The sequence below is a fragment of the Sinocyclocheilus rhinocerous genome, unplaced genomic scaffold (genome assembly GCF_001515625.1).
Source record: "Sinocyclocheilus rhinocerous isolate Xijiao unplaced genomic scaffold, SAMN03320098_v1.1 scaffold565, whole genome shotgun sequence".
Lineage (NCBI taxonomy): Eukaryota > Metazoa > Chordata > Actinopteri > Cypriniformes > Cyprinidae > Sinocyclocheilus > Sinocyclocheilus rhinocerous.
Window position 1 is genome coordinate 283,087 of NW_015646384.1, and position 18,188 is coordinate 301,274.

The following is an 18,188-nucleotide window of genomic DNA, read 5'->3' on the forward strand; positions in this document are numbered from 1 at the left end:
TGTTTGGGTTGTTGCTTAAAACTTTTATCGAAACGTCTGCATAAAAAATTACTTGACAAAGAAAGTACCAAAACTAATTACAAGTGTTTAGAAACACCGTGGTTAAAAAAACACAAATATCAATAAAGACAATAACAGGCCCACTCGCAAACTCTTTTTGTGACACAAGACACATTTCTTTCAGTCATTGGAGTAAAAAATACACATGAACCAACACAAATTCAAATACAAACATCATGTTACTCTTTGTTGTTGCATGTTCAGTTTCATTGTGCAAATCTTCAATTTCTGATCATCATTGTCATTCAGGGTTTGTCATCAAGAGAGTTGATGTAATCCATCACATCAGGGAAAGAAGAAATATAATAATAATAATGAGACTTTAGAGCTCTGATACATTAGAAAATAAATCCTAACAAATGCATTTAATAATAAATAAAAACCTCTACATAAAGTATCATTGGTGAGATGTTTTAGTAGCACTTAATATAAGCAAATTAGGTTCATGTGGCAGATATTTGTTATTCTTCTTATATTTGGATTTAAGCAGCTTGGGGTACTTTTATGTTCCAAAAAAATCCTGCTACATAAAAAAAAAATTAAAAAATGGTGCATGCTTATGTTATGAGCAACCGAGAAAGTATCCTTTTATGTTGTCCAATATGCCATCCTAAATGTAGCTGAAAATCAGTGCAAGAACAATTTTAAGTGTAAGCTCAAAGTGAAGTGGTTTTCAGGAATATCCCATCTTGGGTGGTATTTTTCAACCTGGTATACAGTTGCAAAAAGTTCATTTTGTAAACCTGCTGCCTCTTCATCTCTCACTTGCATCTCTATGAGACCTCACACCTTGAAGCCTCTCTGTCCTGCTCAGTCCTGAGCTACAGTATTTTGGCACATTTTAAAATGTTAAAAATATTCAGAATGTATGAAAATCAAATACATGAATCACAAGTCATACATACATGCTTTAGATGGTATCAAAATGTGGACTAGAACTATGTAATGTTGCGTTGCAGGACGAAACTTGGTTTAATGGTATGTTGTTCACTACTGTACATGGTTCAGATGTATATTTCCATCAGTGAAGTGAGTTTAAAGTGCAATTTAGAGAGATTTAAGAGTTTGAGTTGGATATTTTAATGGATATTTTCTTTTTTTCTCTTTCTAACTATGCTGACTAATGCAAAACTCTTTTTAAAGGCACAGCTTGTAATTGTCTGTTTTTTTTGTATAACTGAGCAGCATTTGAATCCACTATATTTAATATTTTATAACAGCTAAACACTTTATAACATCTGCACAGTTATATTTCTCTCTTTCCGTTACATTTATATTACGTGCTCTTTTTCTATATCATCTATGGCTTTTTCCTTTCAAAAATGCTCTAATTTGACAATTAAATTATATAAATAATATCAGTTTATACGCATAAATAATCTCTTGTCAAATTAGGATTATGTTGGCTTTTGGTAGGTTCTGTTTATGTAACATATATGCTCTGATTTCACCGTTTTTTTTTTTTTGTCATTTATTGTGACATAAATGCTTTTAGTCCTCATGTCTGGGTCGGTGGACTCTGAGACTTGTGAGCCAATGACAGTATATGGGAACATATCACATAATGCGTGTTGGGAACGATGTACAGCCAGCAGGAAGGGGCACAGTGAACAGTGATGGTGTTGACCTTATACACACACATGCACACAGAGACGCGTACACGCACACTTTGAGCTGAGGTGTTGGTGTATTTGTAGACTGAGGTCATAATTTGGCGTGCGGGTTGGCTTTGATTGGCAGGTCTCTGGCCTCTCCCCCTCCCACATCTGTGCTCTCACAGCTGCTCTGAGGAGACTCGGGGGGCGGCTTGTAGAGCATGGCAGCCAGAAAAAAGAAAAGAGTGCCTAAAACCTGAGAAAAAAAACAGAAATATATATATAATATTACAAAATATTTCTATTTCAAATAAATACTGTTCTTTTGAATTTGAACATTCATCAGTGAATGCTGAAAAATATGTGTCACGATTTCCACAAAAATATTAAGCAGCACAGATGTTTTCAACATTGATAATAATAAGAACTGTTTTCTGAGCAACAAATCAAACCAGCAAATTAGAATGATTTCTGAAAGACAATGTGACTGAAGACTGGAGTAATGCCTGCTGAAAATTCACATATTTTATTATTATTTATTATTAATGAATATACAGTATATGTGTACATATATGTATATGTGTCTGATTTTTCAAATGTATAATTTTCAAAAATGAAAGCAAAAGCATTATCGAAAATGATTTATTAAAAATTAATATTCTTCTAGTTCACTCTTTGTAAAAATGGCAACAAATCAAATATTAAGGCAATGACATACATGTTATTTTTTCGCATTAACTTTCACTCAAATTGTTATGCTGATAATATAATTTGTAACAGAAACATTTGTATTCTCACAAATAGTTTCAGACTTTTGATTCCCACTTGATGTACACTTTAGCTTTTATGAAACTCTTAAAACCGACTTGTCAACATACCGCTGGAGGCCATTTAGAGCTGCAAAATAAATGGCCTCCTGTGGTAAATTGAGAAGTTAGTTTCAAGAGTTTCATACAAGCTAAAGTGCATTAAATGTGGAATGAGTCAGCATGGGTTTCTCAGGGAACATTTTTGCATAATCTTCAGATATTTTCAAGTGTGTTTTTCTTTACCTTGTAGATGATGCCTGCGATGAGCGAGTACTGGCTCATGGCTGAGTTGTGGTACAGGTAACAGGAGCCGTATTCCCCACACTGCTCCTCCCACAGCAGGCAGGAGATGTCAATCACAGAGCCAAAAGCTATAGGGCCTGGGATCCCACCGAGAGTCCTTACTACAATCCACTGGATTCCAAGTCCAAACGATCTCTGACTGTCAGGAACACACCTGCAGGAGGAGACAGACAATTACATTAGGCTATAAAGACAAACACCTGTATTATAAGGTAAGCCATAAGAGATCCTACTGTCTTCTGTATGTTTGGAATGGAATACTACAGTAGCTTACTACGTAAACAATAAACTTTTATTATTATTATTATTATTATTGAAAAGAGTAGGTATTATTCTACAATACAGTTATGATTTGAAACAGCAGTATGCTACATTGTTGTCATATAACCTCATCACGTTTATTTTTTATTTTAATCGACACTACCATTCAAAAGTTTGGGGTCGTGAAAAATACAGTAAAAACAGTGTTTTTAATTTTTTTAATGAATAGGAACTTCAAAAGAACAACACTTATTTGAAATATAAATCTTTTCTAACATTACAAATGTCTTTACTGCCAGTTTTGATCAGTTTAATGCATCCTTGCTAAATAAAAGCTAAATTTTCTGATCCCAAACATTTGAACCACAGTGTATATGCATTGGTCATACCTGAGTGTGGTAGTAAGTGCAGGGATGCTGCAGAGGAAAGTGAAGAAGATGATGACGAAGAGGAAGGTGAGGAAGGCTGGCATGTGATTGCAGGATGACACACACCTCCCTTCTTCAGCAAAACCTTGTTCTCCCCATGATATATTCCCCACCACACAGCTGCATCCAGAGAACACCTATGAATGCATAAACACACCAATATGGACAAATTCATAGCCAAGAATAAGATATACTGTAGATTCACATTTTTTTCTGAGACCTCTTATAAAAGTTAACTTTTTCTTTGCACCAAAACAATGCATAATCGAAAACATTTATGCAGCTTAGTTTTAAAACTTCTGTGTAATATCGTGTTCTGAAACTTACAATATGCCTTCATAGTACAAGCTCATAAATATAAATTCCGTGACACTGAGAAAGTGTAGAACAAGGGGTCTGTGTACCTGTCTGCCTCTGAGGCTATATGTGTGGTTGAGGGAGCTACAGCCAGCATGGCAGGGAGAGAAATACATCACTCCATCCGCACCACACACGGGGTTAAACAACTCCTTAACACAGTGACAGCCAATGTTACAGATTGCGGTCAGATTGCCCAGATCTGAGAAGCTGAGAGGGAGAGAAAGGAATTTTAGTTTTGAATTTCACTTCAACCAATCAATAACACACTGTCAGTCAATCTCTTTGTTCCTGCTCTGAGTATTAATTTAAACCATTAGCTTGTCAGCCTTTCACTTAATGCGTTTACTTGGGAGTCCCCCTGAGATTTTAAGATAAGTTCATTTCAATTAAGTAACACATTTGCATGTTCACGGTTCTCTGACGTTAGTTAATGGTCACATGATATGCAGCTAAACAAATTAAATATTTCATCCTTATAGTACGTGTTTTATTTTTATTGTTGTTATTTTATAATTATATATTTTAATTTGACATTTTTTTGAACCCCCAGCAGATCCTTTACTAACCCCAGTTTAGGAAAACTTGACATAATGTTTAATGTACTTCATGTTGTTAATTACAACAAATGGAATATGTTTTCTTTCTTTTTGTATTTTTATATCAATATGATACAAGATTATCCTATTTAAATCATTGTGATAAATGAGCTAGCTCAAAAGTAATCTAAAAGTAGTGTGATTACATTACCTAAAATATGTAATGTAATGGATCATGCTACAGACTACAATTTTTGTCATGTAATTTGGAATCAGTAACGGACTACTATTTGTAAGTAACCTACCCAGCACTGCTTATAACTCCTGAATACTGTACATTGATTGACTCTTGTTGTTTGTATAAATATGACCTATCTTCCTGAATAAAGTGGAGAATGAATTGGTAGTGCACCAATTCTCTGCTGATTCATTCTCCCAGGCCTGCACAGCAACAGAACACCACTGGGGTTGATGATAGGGATAAAAAACAGATAGCAAACTTCCAAAGATTTAGGGCCAGATTTACTAAACAGGGCAAATTATAATTCTGCAGGTGATTTACTAACAATGCGTACATTAAAGAACACAGACACAGCCAGATCATTTCCATAATGACCAGCACAATCTACCAAGAGCAGTGCAAATTACCGCCTGCTTTAAGACATGCTTTTTTGGGCATTAAATAATGGTGCAAATACCAGTAATTTGGTAATTTGACGAGTGCAAACGTTAGTAAATCGCATTGGGTGATTAATTTTAATACTCTCCTCCCATACATTTTGCATATGAAGGGAAACTGCTACAAATGCAAATTCAATAAGGTCAGGTGCAAAAACAACCTTGTGTCCAGGCCTTTTCAGTGCTAATTCTTCACTGCGCGTCTTTAGTAAATCCTGACAGTACTATTTTAACGCCAAAAGACAGTTTGTGCTGGTGCAAGCTGTTAGTAAATCTGGCCCTATATCTAACAGTAATGAATTCAAACGGTTTCATATTTCATACCTGTTGTTATGGATCTCTGTCTGCAGGTAGGGGGCGCTGTAGTGGTTGTGTGTAAAGTTATTGTAGTATGGGGCAGTTACTCCTGCCATGGGCACATTAGGACAGTGTACCAAAAAGATGGAGATAGCCGTCAGACTGACCACTGCGCACAGCATGCAGAAACGGATAATCCCACGGCAGCGAAGGTTCAGCTTCTTTACAATGAAGCCACCCAGGAAGGTGCCTCCTCCACCAGCTGGTACCACCATATAACCTGGAATGAGAAGATGGAGTTAAAAACAACTCAGTGTAGTTGTTTCTTGTACGCTAAGAGTAATTTGAGCAAGAGGGTGTGGCATTGAGTTTGACTGACGTGATTCTTACCAAACCAGGTTGCTGCCTCTGAAGCACTCAGACTAAACTGAGACTCTAGAAATTTGGGGCCAAACGTGGACATTCCAGCTATGAGCGTGGCCTCTGTGGCACCAGCGAGACACAGAAAGATGAAGGTAGGGTTCTTCAAAAGAAGCAGCATTGACCTACAGAGAAAAAGGATTATTCAGTCATTTCAACGATTTCTTGCAAACAACTAACAACTTTCTGAATTTTACAATGTAAGTCCTTGTAAAAAAAAAGAAATTCAATCATTAAATATACCTGCATAAATATATAATATTAATAATAGACCGCTTCTTAATACTCTTAAGTAAAAGTGTTAATTTTTACTCATTATATTGCATAGCGTCAGTTCTGGCAGGTCACGTTAGTCCAGCTCGTATCAGCTGACTCTCAGCTGATTCGTGTCTACCTATAGGGATGCGACACCTATCACAGCACTCATATATAAGGTTTTTCAGTATTATTACCAGCTTTCGCGTTGCTCAATAGCTAATTACCCATCTCCATCCCCGACTCCTCCTCTTGTCAGTCAGGATTCAGCCTTCTGATTCTCCTTTGAATCAGACTAATTTCTAAAATGCTACATTAAATGATTGAATCTTAATGATACCTGCAATACATTTATGTTGGTTCTGTTCTGTTTACCCTGGGGGGTTATTGCTGCTCTCCCTGGTTTTATCCATGCTAGACTGCATGAATGCGCAGGGAGTTCTTGACTATGACGCTGTGTCTATGTAAAACATGCATTTTAAATGATTCTATCTAGCATTTTAAGTTAAAACGTCACATGATGTTCAGTTGACATCTCTTGGCCAACTATTACAACATTTCAATTTCATAGATAATCGTGTCTGGATAAAATACAACTGACAGCATTGATTTGTGCTTTTTTTCTTTTATTTAGACCGAAAGACCAATTGGTGAAATGCTGCAATTGTCTTTTAGTTGCCTTTGAAAACTGGACAGAGGAGAGGAAAACAACTGAAGGTTTTAATGATATCTAGTGGAAACTTGCGGCCAAATGAAAACTAGCAAACTAAATGAAAAACGACAACCCAATAACTTGTACGTGGCAGTTTGTTGGATCTTTAAAAGTAGTGTCAGTAAAAAGTGCTAATTTCCTGGATCCTTAAAAATCGTCTAGGGACTCATCACCCATCGGAATTCACTGAACTTGCCAGACAAGAAAACTACAACCTCAGCTACTTCCCATCAACGAAGTGTCTAAATATAAACATGGTGGTACAGCACATGATAACAGACGGTGAAATGCGGTATATAGTCACACAAGTATGGCTTTTAATACATTTGAAAAACCAGCAGAGGAAACAAACCTTCCTCTCCCTGCTCGTATGTTCATACCTGGGCATGTCCTTTACTGTTTTGCCAAACTGAGGATCAGCTGCAGTGACCTGACTGCCATCCTTCAGCTGGTGGGCCTCTGAGACCCGCATGGCCACATACCGCTGAGAGCCTACAAGATACAGAAAGTGAGACTGTTATTCACACTAATACTATACTGTACTGCAGTCACTTGACTTCTTTTAAATCGCGTTTGTGGGTAGCACCTGGTAGCTGTCGTGGGTAACCCAGTATAGGCAGAGCGATAACCAGAGCTGCCGCTCCTCCTGCCAGGAAACCAATCCACCAAGCTCCCACCCACAGCGGATTTTCAGTAGTCAGCTCTGTCCTAAGAGAGATAGAGAGAGAAAATTTAGCTTTAGAATGTGCAGTTTAGTATTTAAAACAAATTGTCATGTTTTTGTTATTTCTATGGGGTTATGTCAGATTTTAATCTGTATTCTTCATCATGGAAGTCACAAGGTCTAAATCAATCTTAGTCTGTTGCATTTCTGCTATGTAGTCTCCTATTTATGTATTCATATTTTGTGGTATTTATATTTTGGATACATGCAGGACATTTTTAAGCTGTCAATGACAATGACAATGTTATTATATTTATATTAGTGCTGTCAATCGTAAAAACAATTAGTAAAAAAATAACTAATTAATCGTAAATTTTTTCTGAAATTAATCGCGATTAATCCCACCTAACATTAAAGTTTTTAAATATACAGTACTTTTATATTGCAATAATTTCACATTCAATCTTCAAACTAATGTAGAAACAACAAAAAGACAGTGCATTTTTAATATTTGTTTAATGACATATTTTTTTCTGACTAAAGGCGAGTATCACTGACACCAATACTACTGATGTCTCTAGGAAATTGTTCTTTTTTCCTAATATTTAACCATTGACTATATGTAAGGTTGACTATACTAACATTACAGTATAATTGAGAGCTATCAATTTTAACATTTATTAGACTTAAAAAAATAACTAATTTAAGTGACCTTAAAACAATCTTCACATAAACCCATTATATATTTACCTGTGCCCTTCAGCAAGTAGGAAACATATAGAAATGTAATAAAGTTATCAAACACTAAATTCTAAATTAAATATTCATTTCCTCTTTTTTATTTTGTTCTTTGATTAACAGACATCACAGCAGCTGGGTTATTATGCTATTTGGCTGCTATTACTTTAAGAGCTGCCGCTGCTGAACGTGACGCGGGTCTGACATGCATGCTCGTAGTTTCATTCACATTTTAAATTCACATCTAAATAAATGCAATTCTTGTCAAGAAAAAAAAGAGACAGAAGCAGCAGTTGTGAGTGGGGTGGCCAAGCCTAGCTCCGCCCCTGCGTTAACGGCATTAAATATTTTTAATGCCGTTAAACTGGAAAAATTAATCACCTGCGTTAACGCTAATTTTGACTAATTTATATATTTTTAATATTTACATAATTTATAATTTAATTTGTGTATTTTTTATTGGATATATATTATGCATGCTCATTTTCAATAATAGATTACCTTTGCTGTAGATAAATTAAAAAAATGTTTGTGTTAATTAATTAACACGCTTTTGGTATTGGCCAGAATGTTAATATCGGTGCATAATAAATATGTTTCAGGGTTTAAATAAGGATTAGATGCAATTCAACTACTTAACACTAGGAGTCTGACACTTGTCAAAGCCTTTTCAGGAATAATTCATCCAAAAATGCAAATTCTGTCACTGCTTATGTAATACTGTACATTATATCTGTGAATTATAGATAAATATGGCCTAAAAAAACTTTTTCATTTTGCGTGAGCTACTTCTTTTAATAAAGTGAGTATTAATTTGCTTAAATGTTTATTTTCTTACTCATTAGCCACTTACATTTGGTCGATTTCTGTGTAGATGTTGAGAAAGATTCCACCCAGCAAGTATCCAGCCGCAGGTCCTACAATGGCAGCTGTGTAGAAGATCCCTGAGAAAACAGAAGAAAGCATATCAAGTCTCTGTGGCTCCCTCCTCTGCTCCCTGAGTTATATGAAAGCTGGTCTGGATTCACACACTGATTCATGTTTTTGATCAAAAGTTTGTATTTCCAGTGCCTATGTCTGGAGAGGGGCAAACAGGGTAGCGATTGTCCTCAGTGGCCTTTGAAAACTGGACGTTGGGGAGAAAAACAATGGAAGGAGGTTTTATTGATGTCTGAGGTGGAAACTAGTGGCTCTCACTGATAACAACAAAAGAAAATGACTAGGTGTGTCAAAGCCTGAGTGGGACAAACTGGCAGGGTTCAGTGAGGGCAAATATCAATTCTTGAGTGTTTTCCATGTAATGCAAAAGACAAAAGGATTTTAGAATATAGATCTGAGTGCTTGAGTACTTTTGAAATCGGCTACACATTAACAAACAAACCCTCTGACAAAATCAAGTCCTATTAATACAGGGATGCACCGATATTAGGGCCCCAATTTAATTCCATTTCAGTGCTTCAATTGAATTTCAACAATAAGGGCCTAGGAAATCTGTTTTGTTTTTTCCCAAATTCTGATATAATTTTTCACGATTCTGGGTTTTTATCATCAAGAATTTAACTAATCAAATTAATTTTATAAGAAAAAAAAACACTTAATCAATCTTTAAGCTAGTGAATGTTAAATGATGGAAAAGGTATATAAATGTAAAAATAGGGAAAATGGCCAAGCAGAACAAAGTTTCTAATATCAGCCTAATACAGTACAAATTTTCATGTTTTCATGGCGTCATCACACTCACCTATATATACAGGTGCGTAGTTTGACTTGACATTCTCATCTAGGTAGGTGACCCCGAGGGTGTACAAAGGGGTTGCTCCGACCCCGTGCAGAAACTGGCCCAGCATAAAGACGTAACGGTAAGCTGAGAGCCCACCTTCCTCGCCGACACACGTCTCGGTGTGATTGGCTGAGCACAGTCCCATACGCTCCGGCACTCTCACCTGATAAGGTGGTGTGGTGAAATGGGGCAGGGCAAAGACCAGAGAGCCCAGTGCCATGATGAGCACACCCCAGCCCAGCCATCGAGGCTTATGACCATTACCACCAAAGTAGCTCACGAATGTCAGGCACACACAAGCAGCAATGTCATAGGAGCTCGCGATGAGTCCTGCCTGCAACGGCAACACAAACAACACATTGTGTTAATAATGCTGAGGTGTACATACATCCCAATTTGAATACTGTCCATCCTATAATGTGTGAGACTAGTATTACCCATAAACCGTTGTGATATGCAAGATGGTTGCTTCTCTGATTTAATATTCGATTTAAATTGATCAAAAGTGACAGTAAAGACATTTATAATGTTACAAAATATTAATATTTTAAATAAATGGTGTTCTTTTGAACTTTCTATTCATTAAAGAATCTTGCAAAAAAGCAGCACATTTTTCCAAAAAATATTCATATTAAACATTGATAATAATAAGAAATGTTTCTTGAGCATCAAATCAGCATATTATAATGATTTCTGAAGGATCATGTGACAATGAAGAATGAAGCAATGACTAATGAAAAAAAATCAGCTTTTGTCATCACAGGAATAAATTAAAATAGTTTAAAATAGATTAAAATGGAAAACAGATATTTTAAATTGTAATAATATTTACAATATTAATATTTTTACTGTATTTTTTATAAAACTATTATACTACAAAAATGTGTGTCAAATCAATATTTTCAAAGTTGACTGAACATCCTTAAAAATTGTGACTGACCTGGTGAACAGTAATATTTCATAGAAAATAATATGAGTAAAACTGTAAGTCTTTTGAACATATAATGGTTAATTTTAATGCATTTTAGATGGCGATGAAACAATACTATAATTCTGGCCGATACTAAAAATCAGATATTTATGTTATAGCCGAAAAGCAATTTTAGACAATTTTGTCTAAATTAGTTCAAAATAAAACACTGAAAACTAAAATTAATCATTTTATATGCTACAAGTGAATTTAGGCATAACAGCATAATAATGTACAATATAAAATTCAATATTTATGTTGTAATTTGCTTAAAGGAACAGTTCACCCCAAGAAAGTGAAATACTGTCATAATTTATTCATCATCCACTTGTTCCAAACCTGAGTTTGTTTCCTCTGCTGAGCACAAAAGAAGACATTTTTGAGCAATGTTGATAACAAAACAGTTGGTGGTAGCTGTTGTTCGGTTACCAGCATTCTTCAAAATATCTTCTTTTGTGTTCAGTAAAAGAAAGATCTTCATACAGGTTTGGGGCAACTCAAGGGTGAATGTATGATGTCAGAATTTAAATTTGTGGGTCAACTATCCCTTTAGGATTACATGTCAGAGTGCTGTACTAGTAGCTTTAAAAGGGTCATATGATGCGATTTCAATTTTCCTTTCTCTTTGGAGTGTTACAAGCTCTTGGTGCATAAATAAGATCTGTAAAGTTGCAAAGACTAAAGAGTCAACCACGCCTTCCTAAAACGGCTCATTCTAACACGCCCCCATATGTCTACGTCACGACGTGGGAAGAGTTGCAAAACGCCGCCCAAATGTTCACGCAAAGAAAGAAGGCGTTACTTTTATTCTCGCTGTAGTTTTATTGTTGCCACCGCCGCCATGTCGTGAAGACGCTGTGCGTTTCCTTGTGAAAGCGAAACTACTTTGTTTGGCCTTCCAAAAGAGGACGATATCGCTTCGTCATGCCTGGGCGTTTCAGAAAAGCGGGGGATAGAGGAGAAACAAAAATGTACATTATGTGGAAAATAATGTTTTTTGAACCTTAAACCGCATAAACACATTTCATTACACCAAATACACAAAATAATGTTATCTTTAGCAACATCATATGACCCCTTTAAAGATGAACTTTAAGTGAACATTAGATGCTGGCAAACGTAATCTAAACATAAAAATAGAGAAAATGAGCATGCACAATTAAATATGCAACATCCAATATCAATTAATACTAGCAACATTTTTTTTTAAATCTCTAATTTATATAAGCGGTATGGTACCGATACACCCCTCTAACTATACAAATGACAGCTTGTAATAGATTGACCTGGTAGCTGCGCAGGTCAAAACGTCTCTCAATGGAGGTGATGACGGTGTTGATGAAGCCATTGATGATCATGCCCTGGAGGAAGGAGGCCACACAGAGGAAGAAGAGAACCCAGTGTGGGGTGTTGAAGGTCTGCATACACCGTGGGGTCAGTGCTCCCCACCCACAAAGATTCTCAAAGTCTGTCGGAACAAACTTCACCCCAGTGGGCGGCTCTGTGAGGTCAAGCCCCTTTTTGCCTGTCTTGTGGAGCACAGTGCGGGCATCTCCAGATGGGCTGCCTGGACCAGAGCCCTGGCACTCCACTGGGCTGGGAGTGTCCAGGCTGGGTCCCAATGGACTGTCATGTAGGACCAAGAGCTCTTGCTTGGAGCTGAAGGAAGTGTCATTGTTCAGCAGGTGGGGCATGGCCCCAGCAGGGGGCACTGTGACAGACTTTGTGAAGAGTAAGAAAACAAAACTTTTCCACAGGAAACACTGATTCTGTGTGTAGTTTTGCAGAGTGATACAATGGCAGTCTTTGGAAAAAAGATCCCTTAATGGAGTTTCTTAAAGTTTAAACTGAATCATACAGATTTTTGAAAACAAAATTCTGCAAAGAAGAGTGAGAAAGAGACACTCAATTAATAAATTTGTCACCAACTTAAGTAAATTCACAGTAAATCATTTAACTCCAAAAACAAATCTATTCAAGCCCGTTTCCGCCACAAAAAAAGATAATTGCGACTTTTCATCTCAAAATTGGGACTTTTGTTGCTCACAATTCTGAGAAGATATCAGAATTTGTAAGATATAAACTAAGAATAAACTAGCAATTCTGACTTTTTTTTTCTCAGGGCTGATGCTGATTATTACAGATTAAGGCCGATAACCGATATTTTGAACCGATATATATGGCTGGTGTAAAAATGAAAATTAATGTCAAAATTAAGAATAACAAGGGCTCTGACAAAATCTTTCTGAATTTCTAAACGCTTTTAAATTATTTTATCGGCAAATCGGTTTTGAAAATGGCCGACACCAATAACCATAAAGATGCTTAGTATAAGCGCCGATAATCGGCCAGGCCAATTATCGGTCGAACCCTACTCACAATTCTGACTTTTTTTTCTTAGAATTGCAAGTTATATTCTTCTCAGAATTCTGAGTTTACATCTCACAATTCTAAAAAAAAGTATAAACTCAGAACTGCGAAGAAAAAAGTCAGAATTGTGAGATAAAAAGTCACAATTACCTTTTTATTTATTTATTTTATTCTGTGGCAGAAACAGAACTCCATACTCCATACCAGTACTTCCATACTCTCTTAGAAAAAATGTGCAAAAACTGTGCCTATAGAGGTACAACAGCTTGTCACTGGGCAGTCTCTTTAAAGAGACACTTTTGTCCCTTAAGGGAATGTTCTTTACCCCTAAAGTGTTCATTGTAATACCATGAGAGTATTACTACCTTACGGGTACATATTATTACTCTAAGGTACTAATATGCACCATTTATGACAGTGTACCAATTATAAGGCATAAAATCATTTCTCTTTATCCAGTGAAGTCAACCGTGACCTCCAAGCAGACCCCAAAAACTCTAATGAACAGGGATTAGTTCTGCATGCCATCTACGGTCCACAAAACACTCTTTAGGGATAGACACCTGGCATGTTAGACTCACACTGTGCTCTCTGTGGCAAAGCCTTTATGTCACATTCTCCAGAGTGCGGCTGACCTACGGTAGCCCACGGGACCGTTAGGAGATTTTGAGTATTCAAAAAAGTTTCAATTTATGTTGCTCACACACAGAATTTTCACACATGCAGGGGTTAAATAACGCTGCACACTACGCTGTTTTTGCTATGAATATCTGCACTAGGGCTGCACGATATATCGTTTCAGCATCGATATCGGGATGTGCGCATCTGCGATAGTCACATCGCAGGATGTGCGATGTTTAGTATACTAATCGTTATATTTTTACTGATTGTTTTATTTGCTCACACACAGACACGGTGTCTACATTGGACGGCGACAGCTGTACAGAAATACCCATTTTAAATACATTTAGTAGCAGAGCTACTGCACGCGATTTTCAGTGCTGGAAATCCATTTATCCTTTGTTGAAATTTCCGCGTCGTCGAGGAGAGCATAGGTCATGGTCGCTTAGCAACGGCAGACGCCACGAAAGCGCAAGCTCCAGAGCGTTTTGGAAAGAAGGAGAAAGCAGTGCGACTGGCGTTTTCCACGCGTTTTTAGGCGGGACATGTGAACAGCCCCAAAGTCTGTCTACACTGGACACGACAAAGCGACCGTTGCATATCATTTGAACTTTGTGTCAGTATGTCATAAAGAGAATGCGGCATCAGTTTACTGTTGGGGATTTGTCGTGTCGCGCCGCATTCAGTATAGTCAGTCACACAGCATCACTGGTTATAATGGGTTCTATTGTATTTTGTCGTGTTGCGCCGCGCCACGCCGCGCCGCTCGCGTCCAGTGTAGACGCCTGAGAGCCACACAGATGCATGTGAACACTGATTTCTGTTCACTTCTGCGTCTATTTGTGCCTGAAATACTGTGCTCTGCAAGTATCCTTGTAAACTGAAATATAACGCACTGCTTATTTCATTTGTATCTTTGTTCTGTTATTTGTCTATGCTTGTAATTTGTTTATTTCCTTTGCTGATTTACTCGCCTACAAAATCACCCCAATCATTGATTATTTTTTCCCCCAAATAGAGGTATATTGAAGTCATCTGATTTTTTTTTTCATATCGCAATATATATCGCAGGAAAAAAAATATCGCAATGTGAGTTTTTTCCAATATCGTGCAGTCCTAATCTGTCCTACCGTTACAGTGGGAGTTGAGATGAGAGGGTGTTTTTAATTCATTCCCCACTGTAGTTGATTGAATGCCTAAACGGTCCTAAAAAGGCATACAAACTTAAGGTGAACTATTTTAGGCAAGTTTTTACCTGTGTAAAACCATTAAGAGATTTTCAAACTTGTATGTCTTTAACTGTATAAGCTCAATTTAAGTTAATACGCTGCAGACACATACTATGAAAGTATATGAAATGTAATACTTTATTTCTATGCACTTACTTCGAACTATATTCCATTTTAGATATAGACCTACTTGTGTGTTGGTTATAGCATAGTGCCTCGATCTTGCGAACAACTCATTAACTAAACTAAAGTTCCTTGTACGTGCAAAGTAACCTGGCCAAACATCTCTGCTCACATTCAGATTTTGTTTTTGACACATAATTACCAGCAGCTTTGTGATTCATGCATTGGCATTGTAAAATAATTTACGACCATTATTTGAACAAAGTTCACTCTATAGAATTGCACCCATGCAAAACATGAGACAAATTAAAATGCTTTTCTATTATTGCACTTGGCAGACGCTTTAATCCAAAGCAAGTTCCAGTGCAATAAAGTTACACTGTACATTTTATGAGTACATGCATTCCCTAGAAATGAAACTTAGGACCTTAATGTTACAAAACATAAAAACATGATACATTACAGCCAAGAACTGCATTACAGTTGTCACACTGAAAGAATAGCAACTTTGCCTACCTTGGTTCCTCAGATACTTCATTGGTCTAAAAGGGTCTGAGAGTTTGATTGTGCAAGAAATCAGAGAGAAAACAAGCAGCATAAGAGACTAGAAGCAAGCAAGACAGCCCCAAAATGGGGAGTTACCCCAGCCTCTCACTCCTTCACATCTATCACTGAAGCAGCACAGTCCTGCCCACTGTATCTACCTGACATATGATGATCACCTCAGGAGTCTCTTCTTAACACATCACACTTAAAGGGTTAGTTCACCCAAAAATGAAAATTAGTCTGTGTTTTACTCACCCTCGAAGCATCCTAGGTGTATATTACTTTCTTCTTTCAGACGAATCCAGTCGGAGTTATATAAAAAATTGTCCTGGCTCTTCCAAGCTCTATCTTTGCAGTCAGCGGGTGTTGCAGTTGAACAGTCCACAAGTCGTCAAATAAAGCACGCGCATCCATAATAAAAAGTGCCTCACACAGCTCCAGGGGGTGAATAAAGGTCTCCTGTAGCGAATCCATGCGTTTTTGTAAGAAAAAATATCCATATTTCAAACGTAATAAACACTTTTCTCTCACTTCCGGTATCTGTCATACGCGGAAGACGTTCCGGCAGATGATGCAGGACGTATGCGCAGCGTGCGCGCCTCTGAGATATGCTAGTCTCACGAGTTTGTTTATAGGAGCAAAGGAAGTAAAATTTCCTTACTTTAGCAAAGGAAAACTAGTCTCCTCTTGGTTAATATCGAAATCCTCCGTCATTTTTCTTTACAAATCCTCGGTTTGTACTTCTAATTCGTGACCGGCGTTTTGTTTTGTTCTCTCACCGCATTCGTCACTAATCACGCAACGCTGACGTCCAACGTCATCCGCCGGAACGGCTTTCGCGTATGACAGATACCGGAAGTGAGAGAAAAGTGTTTATTACGTTTGAAATATGGATATTTTTCTTACAAAAACACATGGATTCGCTACAGGAGGCCATTATTCACCTCCCGGAGCCGTGTGAGGCACGTTTTATTATGGATGTGTGCGCTTTATTTGACGACTTGTGGACTGTTCAACTGCAAGTCTACAACACCCGCTGACTGCAATGATAGAGCTTGGAATAGCCAGGGCAATTTTTAATATAACTCTGACTGGATTCGTCTGAAAGAAGAAAGTAATATACACCTAGGATGCTTCGAGGGTGAGTAAAACACAGGCTAATTTTCATTTTTGGGTGAACTAACCCTTTAACACTTCATGAATGTATTTATCTAGCAACCCAAGGAGGAAGAAGTTCAGTTTATGCCGTCCCAGTTAACAGCTTTCTCCAGGTATTATATTATATTAATTTAATAGTTTCCCAATAACACTCTCCACATGCAGAGAAACAGAGCATTGCACATTGGTGGATATAATGAGATGCAAACAGAGTTTGTTAAATGCACAAGCTCTTTATATGTAATGAAAGTCCACTGAAGGCGAGCGTAGTGAAGAACTCAAGTGCAGTTTATTTACAGTGTGATCCAAACAATAATCCGAGACTTGACATGAACAGACTTGACGAGGCATGAACATACTTGACTTGACATGAACAGACTTGACTTGACGTGGCATGAACAGACTAGACTCACCGACAGCGGGATACAGCTTCATTCACGACAAGAACACATACACAAGGCAGCGATACATGAGGGCAAGGGAAGCATGACACTGACAGCATGAACCAATTACAAAATAAAAGACATGGAAAACATGAACATGAAACAAAACCCAAACACCAAACCCCACATTACATATCCCCTCCCTCTAAGGGCGGCTCCAGATGCCCAAACAAACACAAACAAAACCCAACAAATCCAGGAGGGTGGTGGAGTGGAGGCGGAACTGGGGGAGGGATGGAGGGCCAGGCCCATGAAGCGGAACAGGCAGAGCAGGGAGCCATGGCGGAGCAGGCAGAACAGGCAGCCATGGCGGTGCCAGACAGTGAGTTTGTGAACGGCCTCTGTGGCCTTGACAGGGCAGACAGTGAGTTTGGAAGCGGACGCCACCACCTCAGGAGGTTCTGCAGCGGATTCATGGACAGGAGAGGCCACAGGAGCAGATTCATGGACAGGAGAGGCCTCTTGAGTGCAGTGTACAGCCCACACGCTTAAATTGGCGACCGCCATTAAAGTAAGGGCAGCAGAGGGCGGCAGGACCTCTAGGACTGTTAAGCTTTAGAGCACTGATGTCAACGGGATGCCTGCAGCTCTCACCGACATCAGTAGTAAGTCCATCACGCTAGCTATCAGTCTTTTCAGTCTTGGCCCAAGCTCCATGTCCGACTCAGGCGTGGCGGCCATCTTGGCCGGGGACTCAGGCGTGGCGAAGACGTTAGCAGGCTTTGGTGTAGCAGACGTCACGTGAGCAGACTCTGGCTTGGCAGACGTGACGTGAACAGACTCTGGCTTGACAGACGTGACGTGAGCAGACTCTGGCTCTGGTTTAGTGCCG

At 38.1% G+C, this 18,188-nt stretch overlaps 1 protein-coding gene across 2 annotated transcripts in view; it reads right to left on the bottom strand.

Moving 5' to 3' along the window:
- Positions 1–1,472: 1,472 nt before the first annotated feature.
- Positions 1,473–18,188, bottom strand: part of slco4a1 (solute carrier organic anion transporter family, member 4A1) — a 22,825-nt gene continuing 6,109 nt past the window's right edge. Inside the window, exons 2-13 of one of the 2 annotated variants that reach the window (XM_016511852.1) lie at positions 15,726–15,761; positions 12,153–12,744; positions 9,858–10,230; positions 8,970–9,060; positions 7,301–7,422; positions 7,095–7,206; positions 5,718–5,872; positions 5,355–5,607; positions 3,861–4,023; positions 3,418–3,593; positions 2,708–2,921; positions 1,473–1,911 (exon numbers count right to left, since the gene is read on the bottom strand). In XM_016511852.1, the coding sequence (XP_016367338.1) occupies positions 1,765–1,911; positions 2,708–2,921; positions 3,418–3,593; positions 3,861–4,023; positions 5,355–5,607; positions 5,718–5,872; positions 7,095–7,206; positions 7,301–7,422; positions 8,970–9,060; positions 9,858–10,230; positions 12,153–12,560 (2,214 nt within the window). In that variant the 5' untranslated portion in view covers positions 12,561–12,744; positions 15,726–15,761 and the 3' untranslated portion in view covers positions 1,473–1,764. The remainder of the gene's footprint in view (positions 1,912–2,707; positions 2,922–3,417; positions 3,594–3,860; positions 4,024–5,354; positions 5,608–5,717; positions 5,873–7,094; positions 7,207–7,300; positions 7,423–8,969; positions 9,061–9,857; positions 10,231–12,152; positions 12,745–15,725; positions 15,762–18,188) is intronic. The other variant, XM_016511853.1, reaches the window with a different exon arrangement.